The following is a 22,977-nucleotide window of genomic DNA, read 5'->3' as shown; positions in this document are numbered from 1 at the left end:
ATTTTTCACTTGATGTACTTTTAATAATTGAAAAGAAAATCAGAGCATACAAATATAATTAACACAATTGCATACAAATCCATACATTCAATGATATTAATAAAACACCTAAAATTAGGTAATTCACAAAATAAGGAAAATCTTCCATCCATGAATGTTTGGATTTTGTAACAAAATATACTCATCTGCAACTTCTGCCAAAAATTATAGCAACATATTTTAACAAAAATAGTACCACATGCATATCTAGACCAAAGTGGATTTACAACTCTCAACTACTGTTTTACTGGTAAAAAACTTTTCATGTAATGAATCTTATACAATTGGTGTATTTCCTGAACAATTAATATATTTTGCAGATAATTCACATATAGGAATAAATGGTTGATTATCAGAAATTAAACTGAAAAATATTTTCAGTATTTTTAAAACAATCTGATAAAAGTTGAAACATAGCTTTAATTTTACACTAATCACAGTTTTTAAAACCTTTATATTTAATTATTATTGAAATGTTGTTAGAAACAATACAAAAGTTCATAGAAACACACTGATCATATTTTATGGTCTCTTATTGCACCACTTAATAGCTATATTTCTTTCCTAAGTTGAACAGAAACATTTTTTCTGGCTGTCATAAAATTACCACTATCCATAGTTTCCTAAAGCATCTTCATTTTTAATATTATTACCAAGAGTACAATTGGATAAACATTTCTTAATATTTTATTAAACGAGTTTTGTAAATATATCAATATAAATCATTGATACACACAATCAAAACTGTAACAGTACACATCAGGACATTTAAAATATAAATATATATCATGTAAATCCATTCTTGATTGGAATAGATTTCAACATTATCTTAGTGAAATTGTAAATTTTGTTTAAGACACATGCCACAAGGGCTGATTGAGGTTTGTTTTGTTTTTTTTATGGCAAAATGTTCTGTAGAATATCTGAGAAAGCTGAGCACCACAAGTGTGTGTGTGTAAGAAAGGGTGGGTGTATATTGTTTCAGCTAGGAAGTAACAGTAAGCTGCCTCTGCCACCAACAGAACTAGAATACTGAGGGAAGGCAACAATTTTGATTAATTTATATTATAAAACTGTTATTCAGTTACAATCTACAATTGGAAGAAATAATATTTAAACCCTGACTTCTAATGCAAAATTTACATTTTCTTCAACCAGCAACATACAAAACCAGATACACTGGATATAGAATACCTTAATTTCTTTAAACATAATCATTTACAATACATTCTACAATAATTCATATTACCAGAAACATATGGTCAAAACTGAGGAATTTAAAGAGCACGCCACTATTTATGTTTAAATACAAAACCACAGTTGCTGAAGCCCGGCATGGCCAAGTGATTAGAACACTCAACTCATTATCTGAGAGTCACAAGTTTGAATCACACTGAACATGCTAGCCCTTACACCAGTAGGAGCATTATAATGTCAGTCTCACTATTCATTGATATATGAGTAGCCCAAGACTTGCAAGGAGTTCAAAGCCAACAAAAGAGTTGCTATCGCTCATAGAAAACTACTCAGAATCTGACTCTTATCAGTTATAAAAAAAATACATTGTATATTATAGAAGCAACTTCATGACAAAAATGTAGATAGAAAATATTTTGTGCACCGTTCATTAAAATTTTTCATACATAAAGCTTGCATTTAACCCAACTTTCTACCCCTTATTCACACTATTTCTGTCTGAAAAAATTCTGCATTATGGCAAAACTATGAATTTCTAAGAATGGCATACTGTTATATGCTACAAAATGAACTTAATTTTCACAGCAATTTAATGTATTCTATCAACCACTTTGGTAGAGTTCTAAATGTCATTGTATTAGTAACTACCTATTTGTAAGGATCATTTTTCAACACTACCCATTTCTTTCATGGATTAGGCTTATCTGGAAAGAAAACACTATAACAAAAGTTGCCAGGCCTAAATCAGCAATATTTTAAATACAGATACACAGACAAAAAAAAAAAAAGTGGCCAGCATATTTTATTACAACAGAATGATTTCTTCTGTTTATGCCCTCTAGTGGCACAGTGATAAATAAGTACACTAATAATGCTGGACACAGGATTTCAGTACCTGTGGTGGGCACATTATGTATCATTGTACTTAACTACAAACAATCAATGAACTTCTGTTTATTGATTTAATCAACTGCTATTAATATATGAGAATGTTACCAACTTATGTAAAGCTTACATATTTCATCCAGTATTTTACTTATAGGCTTCTTATGGGTTTTTACACAAAGCTACACCATGAGCTATCTGATATGTCAACTGCAAAATATCAAATTTTGAATATCAGCATTGCACATTTAAAACTTACCACTGGTTCATGAGGGGCTTACATTTAAAAAAAAAATGTGCAGAAACTTACATCAGCTCATTTATGGATCTCATTTACTTTAACTTCTTTATATTCTCACAGGTTAGGAAACTAATGTTTAGTATTTGCCCTATACATTTTCCATTACAAGAGAATCACATTCAACAAGGTTTGACTTTGGAAGCAATAAACAAATAAATTTTTCCAAAAACAACAAATTTGTAGCTATGGTTTACAGACATAGTTGATGTCCATTTTTGTATTTTATTTGCTTGACTTCAATATTCTGTCAAAATTGTTTTGTTATTTTTCAGTGAATGTTTGGTTGTTTTCTTAATGCAAAACTACACTATCTACATTCTATCCTTCATAGGGAATTAAAATTTGTAACTTAGTATTTTAAATCCATCAACTTACCACTGATCCCTCAAGAGAAGAGTGTGTGGGTGTAATTTGTTTTTTACAGAATAGGTTGTAAATGTTTGTATATTTGAATTTTTACTTCAACGCATAAACAAAATTCAACACTTATCATAAAATTCTACTTAAATCCAACATAAGGACATCACAGTGGTGACTATACACAAGTTGAACTCTAATTATCAGGCTTATGTAGATTTAACAACAAATGTCACACACTCACTTTCTTATTTGTAGGTCAAGAGTAATTGATTATTAGTGGGTAACTTGTAATAATCCCTCAAGTTACAGAATATTGTGTAATCAGATAATACTGTACTCATACAGTGTATAATTTTAAAGTACACTGTATGAGTATAATGTATACAATTCCTTACGTATCCTATTACATGAAAATGTAAAGTGTTGAAAAATCCATTACAAATTAACTTGTTTGAAAATTTTCATTTTTTTTCCCCATAAATATATGGTGCTAGTCATATATCTGATATTAGTCCAATGTTAGGTTGCCTCTTACATTTTGTATCCAACCTACTAAGCTAGGACTACTGTATCTTGAAATTTAGTGTTGCAATTTTTAATCGAGATATAAAAAAAACACCTTTTCTGTTCACTCAAAAACAAGGCCATAATTATTTTGTCACATCTGATATTTTTTATTATTTCATTTATGAAAAGTGAGCTTGAAAGTTAGTATGACATTTAACCCATTGTGCCCTATTACCAGCAGTGGATTCAGAACATGTTTTAAAAGTACTGTTACCACCAGCAGAGAAGGTAATAAGATGAGCTGAGTTTGTACCAGCTGAGAAGTTAGTAAGATAGTTTGCAGGGCAAATAAGCAAAATTAAAACAAAGTATCCAAATGATTTGAGATATTGTGAACAAGTAAAACAAGCTAAAAAAAGGTTTTGTTTTGAGTTTACTTACAAATAAAATATACTTTATTACAATTTACAGCTTTGACAGTGCGTAAAGTTAGTTTTTAGGGCAGGTACAATGTTTCAATTACTGGTGCAGTGCTTATCAAGCACAACTTTTTACAGCAAAGAACATTTTAGTGTTTAAATCAACATTTAAATTCTGGAATTTATTGTCGTTACATATGTAGATATCAAACTGCATGAGTTTTACAGACTATATATGCATGGCTAAACAAAATATAATCCAAACATAAATATAAAAAAATTATTGAATATTTTATGCAAAATATTTTAAAAAACCTAGGAATGTATGGGGAAATAATGATCAAAGATATACAGAGATGTGCCTATGTATTTGTTAATTGTGGGATTGTTTGATTTTATTAATAAAGTTTTCTCATTTACTTCTGTTAGTGCCATGCTTGTGTCTTAGCACTGCAATTTTCTGTTCATAAAACTGTTTGTTTTACTTATATGCTCAATGATTAAAATGTTTTACCTGCTCTAAAATGTATCTCACTTTCTGTAAAATCTGTAAATTGTAATAAAACTAAATCAAGTAAAAGGAATAGACGTGTTTTTTTTTTTTTCAGAAAGAGGCCTGGGTTTCTACTAAAGTTAGTACTTTTTTCTTGTATTTATTTATCTTTATTTTACAAGTTTTATTTGTTCAATGTCTGAAACATGTGCAGCAGTTTTGTTTTACTTATTTGTTCTGAATACACCAACATTCTGGTTTCAGTTTCTTGTAATGCTTCCATCTGCCATCCATGTTTTTTTTTCTCTGACACGTTACTTCAAAATTGTAGTTTTAATACTTTTACTACAAAATTACCCATTATATGACAACTGCTTATTAAAATTACATGGAAAGTGAAGTCAGACAGTGTTATGCCAATGTCTAGTGAATAGCATTTTTGTCAGAAATGTACTATACCATACTAAAGGTAAAATTATTAGCTATATTCCCTACTTTAGAGCATCGCTTACTAGAACATAATGATAGTAAGTGAGCCACATTTTATTAAATATCACCTCTCCACAACTTAAATCATCCAATCACAATTTGAATTTTACCACAGCAATAAGAACTTGAATATAATTCACTAACCACAGTTTTATATTTGTTGCACCTAATTTAACACTGACTACCAACATAAGGTTAATCTTACTGTCAGTTGGCATGCAACAATTTTTTTAATGCTTACAAGGAAAACAATAATAGTATTACTTTGTCTACAATATATGATTTCTAAAATTATGACAATTTTACTATTTCAGCAGTTCTTTTACATTAAAAAAAAGTAAAGATTAGCTAGGTTTTCAACCTTTCTTGTACTGTTTAAAATATGTGAAAAACGCTAAAAATCATCAAGTAACCCCATGTATTAATTTATGTACAATTTCAGAATGTAAACGTTACATCTAAGTGTACTAATTCATAATATTTTACTATATTTGATTCCAGTTAAATATGTGTATGTGTACAAAACAACTATTTCTGATAAACCAAAAACTCATCCCCATCCTGTACTTGGATAGAGTATAGTTTCTTGCTATTAAACTTCAGTTCTTCTGGTCCAAAAGCATGTGACATTTCCTTGTCAATGTAGAACAGCCTGAGTTTTGAAGGTGACATGCTCAGTAGCTGGCCAATTTCAAATTTCAAGTCCTTTACTGTCTTCTCAACATGGATTTCTATTGTTTCCCGTTGTTCCTGATAAACAATGTTCACTTTTGCTTTCTTCTTAGGAGCTAGATTCACATTTACTAAAGGGTTTAGCTTTCCGTGCTTAGCTACCAGCTCATGATATCTATAATAAAAAGGATAAAGCTAAAATAGGAGAGGTTCAACCATTTAAATGAGACAGGTAACAAATACGAACGAAGATGAGGTGCTAAAGTCAGAGGTCCATTGTTGTGAAGCCTTTAGTCATATGAATTGTTAAATTATGTTTATTATTATAGACCTTGACAACAAACATACCTTTAAATACCTCAAAATACACTTTGCTTGTTTTGCCAGCTTTCATTGCCACAAAGAAGCCAGACATCTTTCAATTTGTGGATTTCCAAATGAAAAATATCATATTTCAAATATTTATTGTGTACTGTTAAATGTTGGTTTTTCCTACTTGTGAAAACAGCACACAACTTTAGATTTAAATACAAATTGATGGTAAAATGGCCTTAGATTTGTCAAATACTAAATAAACAAATAACAACTGTCAGCTTATAAGGAAATTTAGTAACTCTCGTCTCTGTGAAAAAAATATGTACCTTTTCCATCTGTTCTTATGGGTGGTGTCATACAAGTTGGAAGAGAACCATTATACTTTGGGTAATTCACTAGAAATAACCATGGCAAAGAGCACAATCATAAGTACAAAGCAGGAATTGACCGTAACTGTCATGATTTAATTTTCCTGTACATATTCCTAGAAATCGGTTAATGGTATCTGAACTAGCTCACAATTTTAACTTACTTAAAATTAAAACAGCAAGTCAAAACAAGATGGCTCTCTGGTTTACTATATGTCTAATCACAAGGGTTTTTCCATTCTGAACAGTTATATAATGCCCAAAATATTTTAAACAGTACATAAGTAGACACAAAACACTGATACCTTTTGGGCTTGTCATTTATGTCCAGATAAAAACGAATGAATGCTCTTTCTGCATCTTCTCTTTCCTTCTCCTGAATTGGACTGCCATTTAATCTCTTGGCACAAGACAATCTAGCTATCAGGTGTTGTCTTCTTTCTTTTTCTGTGAATTCCTTAGTATTAAAAAATAAAAAAGGGTCTAAAGGTCCTTCACCAAAAATAACCCGTAAGTTGACCTCTTTAATTGTAAAAATTAAGGTCTTCTTCAGCATAAACGACATTTACTCTGTTCAAATATTTTACAAATGACATTTGCAAAAAAATATATATTTTATTATTTCCTTCCTATTTAAATATCAGAAGCTAACATTCTGAAAAACACAGCCTGTAACTGAAGTTAATAACTAGCTATAAAAATTACATAATAATATCCACTTCTTGAAAGTGTCATCAACAAGATCTTATGTTTTATCTCAATTTGACATCAAGGTCTACAATGAGAGAAATAAAAGTAACCTAGTGATAATAAATAAATCTTAGGTCACAGAAATGTTTCTTGCAACCCAAAAAATAACAACAGTCCACCAAAGAGAGAAGTTCTCAGTTGAAATATAGAAAAAATGCAGGATATACTAAGTTTAAGTACAACATGTTTTGTAAAATACAATGTTTCATCATCTTTATAAAGAATTTCATAATTATGTGTTATAAATATAATTGCACAGATATTCATAGGTGCAGGGTCTGGTAACTTGATTGGTGTGTATTTGTATAGAATAGCATCAATAGCTGTTTCATTTTTCAACTGCTTGAGGTATGCAACAGTTAACTGGAAGGTTTATCTTGGTGAACCCACAACCTGTGGATTCTGTTTTAAGACTGAGACTTTTCTTGATTATATTATGTTCTGTTGCTTGGGTAACACGAATGGATTTTTTTCTGTTTGTGGATTTTCAAATTTTGCAACACACAGCCCACTGTTTTCCATAGCTGGGATATGGCATTACAGGTCTATTTCTGGAGAGTTCTGGCACCTCAAGTTGATTCATACTCGTATTTTCCTACACCATCAAATGCAAGGAATATTCCCAATATATACACATATTTACTATCTGAGTATAGGAATATTTTGTGTCAGAAAAGGCTTTTATATACCCTTCCCAAAAAATTAAAAGTTTCCAGTAACACCACACAAACTTCAAAATGCCAATGTCAAATTTTAGTTCTGTTAATGTGCAGTGGAACACTTCAGTTTTATACTAACTTTGTTTGTCATATTACTTGCTGATTTGTATATTAAAAAAGCATTTTAATATTAAATCTAAGCCTCTGTACTCATTAGATCAGCATATAAAATTACCTATATTATTTACAAAGTTATTATTTTAATCAATATAGTTGGTGTTCTAAAACCAGAAACTAATTTGATAATTAAATATGAATAATTAAACTTAGAAGTTTACCTCAAGTACTGGTAATCCCTGTAAACGGAAACTGTCTAGCTGCGGAAAGTTGTTGAGTCGATCGATATCTTCCCATTCTCGGAACTGCCCATTGTTCAGGTTGATGCTATGTAGTTTCCTGAAGTGATCTGACCAATGAAAAGAATCAGGAATCGACTCTAATGAAGAATCAGCCATAATAAGCTTTTCTAGGTTGGGAAAACAAGTTGCTATGTGCTTTAGATGATCCCATGAGTTAATCGGATTACCACTGATATGAAGTTGCTTGACACTTGGATAATCTCTGTCTGTGTCAAATTCAACACTGGCATAGTCATTAAGACTTAAGTGAAGCTCTTCAAGCCTAGTTAAATACAATTATTTAAAAAGAAAGGATTAACAGAAAACTAAACTTTTTTGTAATAGAAAAGTCTATAACTTAGAATATCAGTGGAATCTGATATAATATCACTTCTGTGAACACAGTGTGGCTAAACCTTAAATATTCAACTACTGGACAAATAATTAGAACTAGTTTGAGATTACTATAAAAATATTTTAATAGAATGCTTGACACAAATAAAAGTTAATAATATAAGGAACTACAACATAACAGTTAGACAACTTGTGCAGGAGAAGAATACTGTGCAGAATGACCATTCCTCTCATATAGAATGAGAATGGTATATTTTTTAATAATAAAAAGAAGCCTAAACAAGTTAGTAGAATATTTCATTGTAGATATACCCACTATGGCCAAAATACTAAAAAAGCAAAAATTTATGCAAATCACAAATGAATAGCTCCCAGAATTCAAGTGTTTTGTTTAAACCTAAAAGCTTGTTCCAGTTGACCCTCATAAAGGAAGGACTACTTTTTTGAAAACATTTGGTTGTGAGGCTTTTTAACTGTAGTTTAACATAGGTAAATTTTGAGGGAAAAACATTATTTAATAATAAGCTGGAAAATCTACAAGTTCACCATGTATTAAAAATAAGAAAATTGATGAATGTTTAATTATCTATCCCACATATACACTGTATCAATTTGTTGTCATATAATGTTTAGACAAAAGACTCATGTTTAATTTGTTACACTGGAATGAAATAATTTAAATGGTATATTTTACTATACAATAAGTTCAACAGAATGCATGCATAAAGTATGATAATTTGAACATTTTGGAATTCGGACTGGTAGACACATATTTTTTTACATAAATATATTAAGCTAACATTGAAAATTCACACACACAAATAAAGGGAATAACAGATAAAATATCAGGAACAAGTATATAGCTTTCTACAATTTACAGCACATGCTATGAATAGGTCCAAGTTTCGAGGTATGGGTCTTCTAACCAAAAAAATAATACTTAGTGACTTGGCTTGAGATTACTATTTAAAATGTATTTTGGGAAAAAATGAATACTTATAAATGCTAGATCCAAACCAGTACATATACAATCCTTATATTTTTAAAAAACTGGAAAATTTTACTATTCATGCTTACTTAAAGAAAGGTGTAAACTCATAAAAATATAAGGCTTGTATTATCACAACAAATAGTGACTTTTACTGTGACAGTTGATTTTTTTTTAATGAATGATAGTTTATGCTTCAATTATCCAAATAAGCAATACAATTATTTCATATCTAAAAATTAAAATATTTTAGCTTCTGAAAGAGTCTACAAAGATTATATGGAAGGCACTTTTCATTACTTTTACCTAAACTCTCTTTGAGAAGAACTTTCCAAGCATCTAACCTACTTATTCACATATTCACAAAGTAAGCATGTTACCCTTTCTTTACTATAATACTTTACAGGTAAATCAGTTACATAATGGCAGATTTTACAGTATTGCTGGCTAGAAGTTAAGCACAAAATTAAATTAAAATGGCAGCAATGCTAAATTTACAGAATAAAAACAACACAATAAAATAAATAAAATGTTTTATAAAATAATAAGTTATTATTATATACATATAATGAAAATTTTCAAAAACTACACATCTCATCCCCTTATTACAACCATCTCAAAACAATTCATTCCCCAAATCTGAAAATACAAGTACAGAAACTATATCAAAATATTAACAACAAAAGAAAATTCTTTATGGCACAAACTAATTACTAGCCTTGTTGCTTATATACATACAATATGATAAAGTTATTAAAATCAACATGAAAATAAAACCTACAACACTTTGAAAAAACAACTAATTTTTAAAACCATACTTTGGTATGCATCTCAAAAAACTGTTGACCACATGCCAAGGAGCATAGGTATGGTTCAACACAAGACTGGTGATACAAAGGTCTGCTTCCATCTCCAGTGGCTTAGCTTCTGACATGTCATTGTGACTGAGATTTAGGAACCATAGCTTAGGCATGTGGGAAATAATTTTTTCAATCTGAAAGACAAAGTACAAATATTAACATATTAGCAACCTTTCTTATATTCATGAATAAAGTATTACTTTTTTAACTAAATTAAAGCATAACAATTACTTTTAACATGTTTAGCAAGTATAAGGAAGTGTTGCAGTTTACAGAAAACATTATTGTTCCTAATACTTAAATAATAAAGATTTATCAATGTACAATAAAAAGGCTTGTGTAAATCAAACAAACAACAAACAAAATCCATAAAGGCATTCCTAGACATTTTTGTATACCAGCAAGAAAGAAATAATCTAAACAAAGACTGTTGATATAAATAAATAAAATAGTGACGTCATGCAAACAACATACATGATAAGCATAACATAATATGTGCTTGAGTTTGTCATTGAAATAGGCCATAAAGTAGAACACAGAAGATGGTGTAATGCTTTCTTGAAACTTTAAATGAACTATTTCTCACACCTAAATAAAGCTTCAAAGCTGTGTAAATAAAGTGTTGGCTGTTTGCAGTAGCCCCATTTTGTGAAGTAATACATTACAATGTTTACAAGTACTAGAATCATCGACCTTATTTAATTATATACTCAAAACTTCACTTTATAGCTTCTTCAGAAGCATCCACTAAAACACAAACCAAAATTGACAGTACAATGCTTCAACCATTTCAAGTTTATACTCACAAAGTTTCAACAAAACTTAACCCTACTATTTGGTAGGGTTTTGGAAGTACAAAAACTAATTTTTATCTTATTCAAATGTATATCTTTAATAAAAAAAAACAATGTCCTGAATAATTTTTTTCAAACAGGTTGAAATAACTTCATTAACAAGTTTAGGTTATATCAGAGAGAATAAACAATGAAACTGATGCCAAATAATTAAAAAAAATCATCATGATATAACCTTATAAAAAATTCATTAAATTATAAACTTTCTCTTCCTATTGGTTATAAATAACTTGACAGCAAATGTCAGAGAGAATTACTTGTATGCTTTGAAAGACTAGTCATAGAAGAGCATATGTCATGTGGGTTTGACTTTCTGGTCTATAACTCAATAAAGCAAGAACATGTCATATAGTGGTAAAAAAAATTTAAATTTAAAAGAAAAGTAAAGGCCAAGTATTTATTTAAGTATTTCCTTGTGAAATCAAGAAATTAAAATTTACGTAATATCAAAATATGAATAATAAAATTTAAATGTAACTCTAAAAAAAAGTCATGACATGAGCACTGACCCTGCCATAAACATGCAACTAACCACATTTATAGATTCACAACCATGCCCATTTACATACAGGTGATATAAAATGCACATTTATAGTTCTTGCTGTGTCATGTAATTATCCAACGTTTAAATATCATGGAAACTTTAAGTAGGCATGTTTTATAACGAAATTCAAGTTCATCAGAATTGTCAATGCATTCAAATAAAAACAGAATCATGTACTGGTAAGGAGGCTCTTATTATCATAGTAAATATAGCACAGAGTATCAGACAAAGTAATACATACTGCTTTGGGTAAAATAAAAACAAAACAAGAAAATGAGGCTATACTTTGTGTGCAAGCTGCCATATTTCAAAAAGGATAATTTTTCTTAGTTGTCTATAATAGAATTATTTGTAGTTAAACACAAAGCAACACAAAGGACTATCTGTACTCTGACCATCACAGGTTTGAAATCCCATTTCTAGTATTGTAAATCCCCAAACATATTGCTGTACCACTGAGGGGCTTTCTATAACTCAAAAGATTTAAACAGTGATAAAAGCTTCTAATACTTAGTTTGTAAAGGTTATCAACATTAGTAAGAAATCTTCTGAGCTTCCTTTAAACTGTAAACATAGATTTGGTAAAAAAATAAATCTCTTTACTACAGTAATTTGAAACACTGAATTAAAAAATTAAAACCTTGAAACTTTGACATTTAAAGAATGCTGGTATACATAATTGTTCTTTTAATTTTTGGTTGGTTTAATAATAAACTATTAAAAGTTACTTAGTTTGTATCTAATATAATTCATTATAATAAGTGATAACCTAGATCTAATTTCCTCTGTTCATTCTTTAGTAAAGTATGCACAGTTCCTGTAGTGAAGTGTATTACTTTGTTACAGCATAGTAACAGAATCTGTGTTGACAGCTTACAAAGATGTATAAAATCAATGATTACTTAGTTTATGTTACAAATTAATGATTTCCAGAAAAACACAATACAAACGTGATATTTTCTTTCCAATTAAAAGTACATTTTTTTTCTGAAGATTCATAGACAAAAATGGAAAACAAAAGCATTCCCCTAAAATCTTTTTGGTCAAGCATAAAAATCTCAATAAATTCTGATATATCAAAAATTACTGAAGTTTTCAATATTCAAAAGTATATTTCTATTTAAGAAACACTGCAATAAAAATGTGTACTTCATTGAATTATATACATAATTTTGACTAATAAAAACATACTTGTAAAGGAATTTAAGCAAAAATAATTGTCTGACTAAACAATATCAATAGTTTTCAGAAACAGGAAACTGAAATAAATAATATTCACTCAAAGAATTTTTTACATTAAGAAACACATACACTTTATCCTTGTTATATGTTTGTCAACAATTCTAATGATCATATAGACCAAAACATGACAGTAGGATAAGTTGAAACAACAGAATGTAAAAATACACTACAGCATTTTTTGTATAAAAAGCTAAAAAGTAATTTAAATTAACTGATACATATATATTGTAATTTAAAAATGGCCATAATTCACGATAAAAATAAAGGAAAAGTCACAGAAACAGAAGGCCATTTGATCCCAAGTTTATACCTTAACACATTAATAACCTTTGACATAAAAACCAAAATGAAATGTTGCCCTTCATATCCAAATATCTATACAATAAAAATTTAAATAAGTGAAATCAACAGTCCACACATTATTCCTCAAGATTAGTACTAAAATAGGAGTATTGTTTGGATCTAGGTTTCAATTTTCAGACTTATCATATGTACCTCTCAGTCTTCCAACTTTTATTTTCAACCTTTTCATTTCACTAATAAAATAAACCACCCAAAAGTAAATTATCCAAGCCTGGTAATTTATGCACCAGAATCAACTTAAGTACCTATTTTCTGTTATCTGGAGTAAATATGTCCAAATCATTAAACCTGTTTTTCACAGCTCAAAAACTTTAAATATGAAATCAAGTATCACTAATAGCCTATCAATATAAATGTACCTTCTTTATGAGATGCTCATACCTTTACTGTGTAACATTAAACCTGCCTAATGAAACCTCATTAGCTTTGTGTAAGTTTAAAATATCCATGTTAGTCTTAATTTTCTAGTAAACAAAGCATCAACTGCAAAAGCAAAGGACTTTCATAAGTTTTCCATAGTTTTTTGAGATATTTTTACAAAGTGTTTAAAGAGTTTATTTTTACACACAGATCTATCACCCTTGACACAATGAGTATTATGTTTTTCCTGTAGAATGGGCAGGTTACAACAATTTATGCAACATGCTGAAGTACAGAACTATTCCTGACACTTTGTATCAACTCCACTTTCCAAAATCACAGACCTAATTCATCAAAAAAAGGATATATTATAATGAAAAGAACTGTATAATATATCATTTAAATGAACTTTCTGTTATAAATTTTTCATGACAAACACAAAAACAAACTTAACTTTTCTAAACTTTTCATAACAAAAAAGCATGACTTTTCCTGGACTTGCAAACTTTAAAATATCTATTCAGTAAACAGCTAGTGGATTCAGATTTTTTTTTCAACAACTAAACCCAAATGCTCCCTATTTCCTGTTATTCGTGTTATTCTCACAAATGAAATAAGTACTTCCAATACCCAACTATTTCTTTTTTTCTTATAATGTTCTAAACCATGTTCAGACCCTGTTTCTGATAGAGCATTTAATGCTTGGGAAGTACTCTATTACCAGGAAAAAATTAAACTGAAGGTTCAAAAAATCAAAAGTGACAGTAAAAAAGGCTGAAACCTTGCCAGTTTAAAAAGGTATGAAAACCTGCCATTCAAGTACTGTAAGCTATTCATGACCTATTACTCAGATTTTCTATAATGACTTTCTATGATAATAAAACTAAAATATGACTTGGCAATGTGAATGTACACAAAAAAAAGATTTTTTTTTGTTATCCCTGTTAATAGAAAAAGGAAAACTTACGCTTAAAACTACAATTGCTAAGCATAATTCTAATATATTTTTTCACACTAAGCTATGTAGAAATAAAGAGCTTTTCCCCAAAACTAAAATTTTGTACACAAATCTTAAGAGCATTTTGTTAATTACACATAGAATGCTATCTCTACTTACACAGAAATATTTCTAATACAATTACTATATTACTATTCAACAAAATTCACATTTTTTTCCTAAATTTTGTTTAAAAAGGAAAGAAAAAAGTTAAACTATGACTCATACTGCCCAATACAGCACTTTCATTTTCAAAAAACATTTAAAACAAGAATGTCTCACATTTGTTTTAACACCACAGTGTTTTTGAGCTTAGTATATAAAAAAAAAAAAGAGCTTCAAGTTAACACTAGCAAATTACTTAAAATAATATTTATATCAGTTTAGGTTAATATATCTTGATGTAATGATCAAACAAATGTATGGTTGAGAATTTTTATGATGCAACTAGCTTGCCGTTTTTGAATTATCATAATTATAAAGTGTGCAACTACCACAATCCAGAAATAAAATCAATATTAAGATTCAAATATCTGTGGCAACAACATTTAGTTAACAATCCTAAAATGTGAAACTTTTATTCTAAGGTGTACAAACAAAACTTTTTATGCCATCAAAAAGATCTCCAAGTCCTTTAAAAAATTGGCTAAAAAACTAGTTTTTATAGGTTTTTCCACATACTTTTTTGGCACGCAAATAATTTTCCAGCAAAAACCCACATAAAGTCAATATTATTGGGACAAAAATAGGTTTCTTATATTTTCTCTAACAATATTTAACAATTCATCAGATTATTTCCATAGCTTTTAGTTAACAATGCAGTGAAGAAGTGTATGTGTGTATATAGACACACACAAACATAAGTTTTAACAAATTTATAGGTTCATTGGCAACCCTGATCAAAACAAGTCAACATTACATAACAATGAATGCTAACCAATAACTTGGAGATTAAATATATATTTTGCCCAAATAGGATCTTACTGACCTCTGAAGTGTCACCAAACTCATTTTGTGCCAGGTCAAGTTCTTCGACATCCTTACAAAGATCTTCGATAACTTGAGTTGAGCCTGCTCTGTCTATATTACAGTCATTAAGTGTTAAAATTCTTGGGAGGATTAATCTACCACTAGGGCTGGCCCGACCAGGATAACTTCCAACAAGAAAAATTTCAAAACCAGGTCCACCAACTTCTTCTGCAATTTCTTCTCCATACTTTGTATAAAGCACATCAGTGAATGAGGAACAAGACATTGCTGTTTTCCTATCAGAAAAACTAAAAGCATTTTATTATTACTTAAGTATTGTAATTCAAAAAATTTGTTTCATAAACACACAATAAATAACCTCTAATCCAATTATGTAGAAGTATTTATACATTTTTTCACAGATAAAAATATGGGTATCACATTTTTTATAAGAATGATAACAGCCAAACAAGAATATTATTGCCTAGCATTAAGCACCACATCACGTCATTTCATTACTCCAATGCTTCCCTATTATAAGAGAAACTTATTTCCAAATCCAGTTTTTGTTTTGTAATATCAAATAAACTTTCCAAACCAACATATACTTCCCTAAGCAGGCAGTCAAATAATGCCAAATACAACATATCTTCATTCCAGTCCTCCCTTACAATAACAAAAAAGAATTATATTTCAAACCTATTATAATTTTTCTGTAATACTAAAAAGCCAATCAACACAAACAGGTTTATGCTTGTATAAAGTATTCACATGCCATTCAATAACTCCAATTCTTCGCTATGTATATTATCAAATTGCATAAATGACAACTTTTATTATGTGAACTAAATTATTTTAGTAAAGTGTAATTTTTGTCAATTTTTGTATGAATCATTTACAAATCACTATTACAGTAAGAATTAAGAACACAAAAGAATGATACAATATATTACTGGGAAGTTTTCATACAAAACTCTTACAAGGCTATATTCTTTTAGCTATACTTTGTGGGAGTATTAATCCACCATGCTTTTAAAATCACAAGTGTTTAAACAGGCTTTCATAAAGAAATGGAGAATACAAAATTATTTAAAAAAAAAACACTTTTGTTTTTATTGGACAGACAAGATTGTACAAGTTTATTTAGTTTACATATTAAAACAAGAAATCATTGTGTCAAAATGATTTATATCAATAGTACCACCTTTTTATTTAAGTAAACATTACACAATATGTTTTCACAGTTATTTTTAAACTTGAAAGTATATTCCAATTTTCTTTTTTAATTTAACAATAAGATTTCTACATACACAAAAAAAAACATCTGTTGTTCATGAATTTAACAGTCCCAATTCTGATGTTTGGTATATAGGATCTACCACTAGGTAGTTTCAAACTCAAGTGTGTCATGTGCAGGCATCATGTAAAAGTAAGGAGTGATTAGTTCTGGGCTTTGGCAAGATGTAATGACAAAAGAACTATATGCACCAAAAAGACTATTAATTGAGCAGTAAGAAAAAATGAATGAAATAAGGTAGTCTACAGAATCATTACTGAACATCTGATATTTAAATGTTTATGGTTATTTTTTATTGTTTTCTTAATCAGATTTTCTGTGTTATATATGCATACTATTCCCGAGTTATTTCAAACACTAAATAAAATATTCTGAAAAATCTCTAACTCCACTAAGGAACTAAATCACAGTTCACTTTCACAGAATATGACTATTTTTAATTTGTGTGTACAGCATTAATAATCTGTTCAGAGAATACTAATTCAGTTTTATAAAAAAACAAAAACACTTAGGTTGTATGTCTTTAACCATACCAAACATTGCTTAAAATCTTAACATTTCTAGTGAGTGTACTCAAACTTCTTTAACTCAGCTTTTAATTTATCATGCTGATAATATTGACAGAATTATTCTTTAACATAACCAATTCATTGTAATATATGAGGAATGCTGTCACTGTTCCAATAAAATAACTGCAACTTGCTACACTGTAGCCTGTTTATGTTTTATCAAGTTAAACTTACAGATCTGTTCTCAATAGTTGTAATGAATTTTTTCTATCAAATATCACATGTAGAGATTGGGTATTTCAAAATTGCAATTGCAGTCACAATGTTATCATAAAGTATGAATACTGTACTAAAATGACTTACAAGACAGAAGGAAGTTACCATGGATGAAATTGTTCATACAGTCTATTATTTACATCATATCTTATCTGAAGGAGGTACTCAGGGGGATGTTGTAGAATTGACATCTTCTCCTCGGAAGATTCCAACATTTAAAAGAATGCTGGTAAGACTGACTTTTCACTAAGACTACACAGTATATGATGACATAATCAAAGTCCTGGAAACTGAGAAATTGATTCCAAACAGAGACATCACACCTGAAATGCCAAAAATTGCTGAACAAGACAATCAAATATTCCTCCATCCATGATCATCCAAGAATTGAATGAAAAGGTCTATATAGTGAGGTTCATACTATAGACAGTACTTGCACATACATACTGTCATTGAAAGATTATCAGTCAAGATGTTTTAACAAATGAAGGTCTACAGTTTAAATCAACCTAAAGTAGATACTTGTCATTTAATTTCAAAAAGGAAGATACCACATCAGAAGAAAATGCTGGAAACAATTGCATCAACATAACAACTGGTGACTGCAGTGCAAAGCCTAACAGAAACTCCATTACTAGTAAAAGAAACATAAAAAGACACACACACATGATACGAAGCAAATATATACTCTTGAAGATCCACTGCTAGCAAGCACATCCAGTAAAATTAAAGAATCAAAAGGTCCATAGCAAAGTGTAATAGAATATCCACAGCATAAGTGATGAAGTTGATAAACACCATGATTTTTATAAAGGACATAATAAAGATCAGTTGATTATTGATGCTTAAGTAATAATTTAAGTACATATATATGCAAGTGATTTTGTATCTTAAATATCACTGATTGTAATTTTTTAACTAAATGTATACATGCTATGTATCTTGCTATATATTAGTTATTTGACACCAATCTATACAAAAGTTAAAAATGCAATTACAAATAAACTGTCATCTTGTTATGTTGTTAAAATTGTACTTGTAAAAAAAATGTACATTTGAATTTTTAGTGACTGTTAGACAGCTGTTAATTAACTGCCTCATCCAATCAGATATACACCAATCTGGAATCATTACTTTTTGATATTAATAAAAAACTATAATAAATTTGAAAATGACTCTGACTGTACAGAGGAAAACTGTAGTAATCAAGTGGCATAAGAATGGATCATTTAATGTCATTTAACTGTCTTGTTAGAATAAATATATGCTAGTCTTCACAGTTTTCCATTGTTTGTGATATTACGTAAAACTAAACAAGATCTGTACATTAATATTTGTTATTACTGTAAAAGAGAACTGCAGAATCAAACTACATATGAAATGTGTCATTCCCTATTAACAAAATAACCCACTTGAACAAATATAAGCTTATCTGGAGAGGTTTTTCTTTGTAATATCAAGAAAATTAAACATTTGGGAAGAACCGGAATATTCAAATTATGTTGAAATTTGGTACTTAATGCTACTTATATGCCCTATTTATGTATTCTCCATTTGTTTACTGTCATCCTTTAACAACATCATAAAACAAAATTACTTTTTCAGAACAAACATAACACAAGTATATATATATATATATATATATATATGCATACTGTATACAGAAATAAATATATTTTAAAATAAAGAGTAACAACTTTATGTAAATTTTATGTGCTGCTTTTTTAACATTACACCATCCACAGCAGTTGGCCAAAACTGAAGCTGAACAAGCTGAAAAACAGTGAATTAAATTATAAATCACAGTTTCATCTTTAGTCATGTAATTTTAAAATGCACTGAAAAATAGCTCAAATTATTATTGGGCCAATCTACATTGCTGACACAATGATAATCTAAACAAAAGTGTGGTACAATTTAAAAATTTTGATAAGTGCAAATAAACATTTGTAAATTCTGAATTTGAATTTGTTAATTCTATCATAAAACAAACCTTAAAGCTCAACAGCTTAATGAAACAACTAACTTGTACAGTTATAATGCCAGTCAGTAATCACAATACTCTTATATCCAGATAATACTGAATATCAGTATTTTAAATCATTTGTGATAATGAGAAACCCACTTATAGAGTACAGAATAATGTTTCAACCTTCTCTGGTCATCTTTGTTTACCTAAAGATGACCTAAGAAAGTCGAAACATTGTTCTGTACTTTATTTTAATTAACGTCTTAATATCCATGGTAGCCAGGCTTTTTTACGGATCATAGGAACTCATATAAACTTTGCAATGAACAAAATAATGGCCAACAACTTGAAGTGAATTAACAGTAACATTCACTGGTGTGATTACCTAATAATCGCTCAATCAGTGACATTCTAAATAATATAAATACAAATACTGCCTTTATCTATAAAATAGGCTTAACTAAGTTAACGTTAGATTCGACTTTCGAGTTACAATAAACAAATTAGTATTAGGCTTAGTCGTACTGTTTAAAAATTTTTATGGAACTCGAATTTATATCCCTGATAAGTGTTCATCCGTTACTTACAACGATAGAAACAATCTTCACTCTCTCGTTTTTTTTTAAAAAAAACAACGAATTTATATCACAATAAAACTTTATACACGTAAACATAAGTTATCAAATTTATCTTCATAACAATAACTTGTTAGCATCTTGTCCATTCTGACTGCTAATTTTTTTTTATTTTCGAAACAAATGACGCGTCTGTAACGGTCTATTATATCCACAGTCAACTGACGTAGTAACACCCATTAGTTACCTTTGCTGACTTAACGCCTTGACCTATTATATGAAGGTAAACAAACGTTACTAGGGTGAGTCATGTTCAGATCATAGTTATTAATATAACCGCTAGGACATTAACTTTCACATAAGAAAATATAAAGCATCCTATATTTTTTAAATTTTCGTAAAATGCAAAATAGAAAATCCGGAAAAAGTGAAAAAAATCACCAAATAGATATAATTTTATTGGGAAAACACTAAAATAACGTTTCGGGAAACAGCTTTTCATCGTGTTTCCCGTGAGAATAGGCTTTTCTTCATTATACTTTATTTTCTGTTATATATTTTGTAATTTCCTTATTTATACAATTATTTTATTACTTAAATCTTTTTTGTAGGTAACTTGTGCATAATGTATACAATTAAATTATCATGCAACTTTTTTCTGTAAAGAATGATTTTCATACATGTATTACCTCAAGAGACATGAATAAATTATTCTTACTACGAAAGTACTTGATTATTTGTTTTAAATTTTTCTCACTGCTACTCGATTGTTATCTGCACTAACGTCCCTAATTTAGCAATGACAGATTGCAAGGCAGACAAGTAGCCAACAGCACTCACCACCAGTTCTTGGGCTATTCTATTATCAACAAATAGTGGAATTGAACTTAACATTATATCACTTCCATAGCTGAAAGGACGAGCATGCTGGATGACGAGCATTTGAATCGATCGCTCTACCTGTCAGGCCATGTTAGACCAACAGTACTTGAAGTGAACAGAAAATGTTTACATGTTCTGTAAGTAATGTACTCTTGATGAGAGTTTAAAGTTTCTAGTGCAAATTGAAGAGTCGTGTTCATTATTTAAAAAGTAAATAAAACGTATATTATTGCTTTAAAAATGTATATAACTGTTTGCATTTAAGCCTTGACCTAGAGTGGTCGGGTAGTTAGGGCGCTCGGATCGTAACCTGATGTTCGCGGGTTCATATTCCGTCGCATCAAACATCTTCACCCCTTCAGCTGTGGGAGTGTCATAATGTTCGATCAATTCCACTGTTTGTTAGTAAAAAAGTAACCAAAGAGGTGGCGGTGGGTACTTATGACTAGTTGCCTTCTCTTTTGTGTTGCAGTGCTAAATTAGGGACGGCTAGCACAGATAGCCCTCGTGTAGCTTTGCACGAAATTCAAAACAAACAAACTTCAAAGCTAATTGATTTTAGCCTTATAAAAAAAATATGTTGTATAAACCTAAAATGGATTAACAAGGGTTTATTTGCCCCAGTGAAGTTGTAATGGTTAAATTTTGGCATAAAAACAGTTATGCTTTCTGGAATAATAGGTTATGTTTTTTGTTAGGGTTTTTCATTTCTATATTATTACTTTCAGTGACAACAGTAATTTAATTATTCTTTCTTATTATACTTTTATTAGGATTAACCTAATCTTCTAAGATGGTCGAACCCGAACTTTTGGAAACATTATTAAGTTCAAATGGTGATTTGAACCATTTTTACCTTAATTTGGGGAAAACTAGGAGCAGAAATGTTTACTCATAACATCATTCGGGCAAAAATTATACAGCCCTCTCTCTGAAAAGATCCTCCTTACGACAATGATTGGATTTACAGTAAAAAATGTCGTTAACGGCGTGGGTCCCAGACTACTGAAACTGTGCATTCTATTTTCTGTGCCCTTAGTGACACAACGATATTTCTGCGGACTCGCACCGCTAGATACCAGGTTTCGATACCGAGGATGAGCAGAGCACAACTGGCCCACTATGCAGATTTGTGCTTAATTCTAAACAAAGAAACAATCTAATCTATATAAAAAAATTATATTTAATTAAGTGTGCTATTTACCAAGTTAATCTTTAATTTCGCCCTACGTAAGTATTTTGTTCTATTCGGAAGTTAATATTACGAGAAACATAAAAAATTTGGAATTAAAAATCCGTTAACAATGATTGTAAACAAATGAAAGGAAAGAAGGCTGGAAATACTTTAGACATTATTTATCAAAGTAGAAACCTTTATTTTAGGCTCCTGCTGCTATCCAGAATTACATATGGTTAAGTCAAATTAGGGATTTGAAGTTTAAGTTAATGTTATGTATAGTACTTTTTTTCTTACGTTGTACGATTCCTATTTGCAGGCATTTGAATTCCTAGTTTTTTGTGAATTTTATTTGCTGTTTTTTCATTCTCAACTATGGGCAAAGGAATACTTGACATTGTAACTAACTTTATACATTGTAATTATAATAAACATAGTCAGAATCTTGAAGATACAGTTCATGATAATTTATTGTAGATATCGATTATTTGATCACGTATTAGTTTGAGATATAAATGTTAAGATACAACTGGATATTATCTTGGAGATTTGTTTGAGAATATATACATAGTGAGCATTTATAATTTCTGTGTAACTAAATTATTAATTGCACGGCATAGCCAAGCGTGTCAGGGCGTTCGACTCGTCATCCGAGGGTCGCGGTTTCGAATCCCGGTCGCACCAAACATGCTCGCCCTTTCAGCCGTGGGGATGTTATAATGTGACGGTCAGTCCCACTATTCGTTGGTAAAAGAGTAGCCCAAGAGTTGGCGGTGGATGGTGATGACTAGCTGCCTCCCCTCTAGTCTTACACTGCCAAATTAGGGACGGCTAGCACAGATAGCCCTCGAGTAGCTTTGTAGGAATTTCAAAAACAAACAAATTATTAATATATAAGGCATAGCAATG

At 29.8% G+C, this 22,977-nt stretch overlaps 1 protein-coding gene across 3 annotated transcripts; it reads right to left on the bottom strand.

The window, feature by feature from the left end:
- Position 1: 1 nt before the first annotated feature.
- LOC143225283 (tubulin-specific chaperone cofactor E-like protein) lies at positions 2 to 20,281 on the bottom strand. 3 transcript variants are annotated; one of them, XM_076454407.1, is made up of 6 exons: positions 20,022 to 20,248; positions 15,403 to 15,679; positions 10,013 to 10,188; positions 7,793 to 8,135; positions 6,351 to 6,502; positions 2 to 5,537 (listed from the first exon to the last, which is right to left on the bottom strand). In XM_076454407.1, exons 2-6 carry the CDS (start codon positions 15,667 to 15,669, stop codon positions 5,219 to 5,221), a joined length of 1,257 nt encoding a protein of 418 aa, XP_076310522.1. In that variant the 5' UTR covers positions 15,670 to 15,679; positions 20,022 to 20,248; the 3' UTR covers positions 2 to 5,218. The 3 variants fall into 3 exon arrangements, with proteins under 3 accessions (XP_076310522.1, XP_076310521.1, XP_076310524.1); XM_076454406.1 differs by having other exon boundaries at positions 4,384 to 5,537; positions 15,403 to 15,691; positions 20,022 to 20,281; XM_076454409.1 differs by lacking the exon at positions 20,022 to 20,248 and adding an exon at positions 20,257 to 20,276 and having other exon boundaries at positions 4,384 to 5,537; positions 15,403 to 15,691.
- Between the last annotated feature and the right edge of the window lie 2,696 nt (positions 20,282 to 22,977).

The sequence above is a fragment of the Tachypleus tridentatus genome, chromosome 9, assembly GCF_004210375.1.
Source record: "Tachypleus tridentatus isolate NWPU-2018 chromosome 9, ASM421037v1, whole genome shotgun sequence".
In the NCBI taxonomy this organism is placed as follows: domain Eukaryota; kingdom Metazoa; phylum Arthropoda; class Merostomata; order Xiphosura; family Limulidae; genus Tachypleus; species Tachypleus tridentatus.
This window is presented reverse-complemented; position numbering and strand designations above follow the sequence as displayed.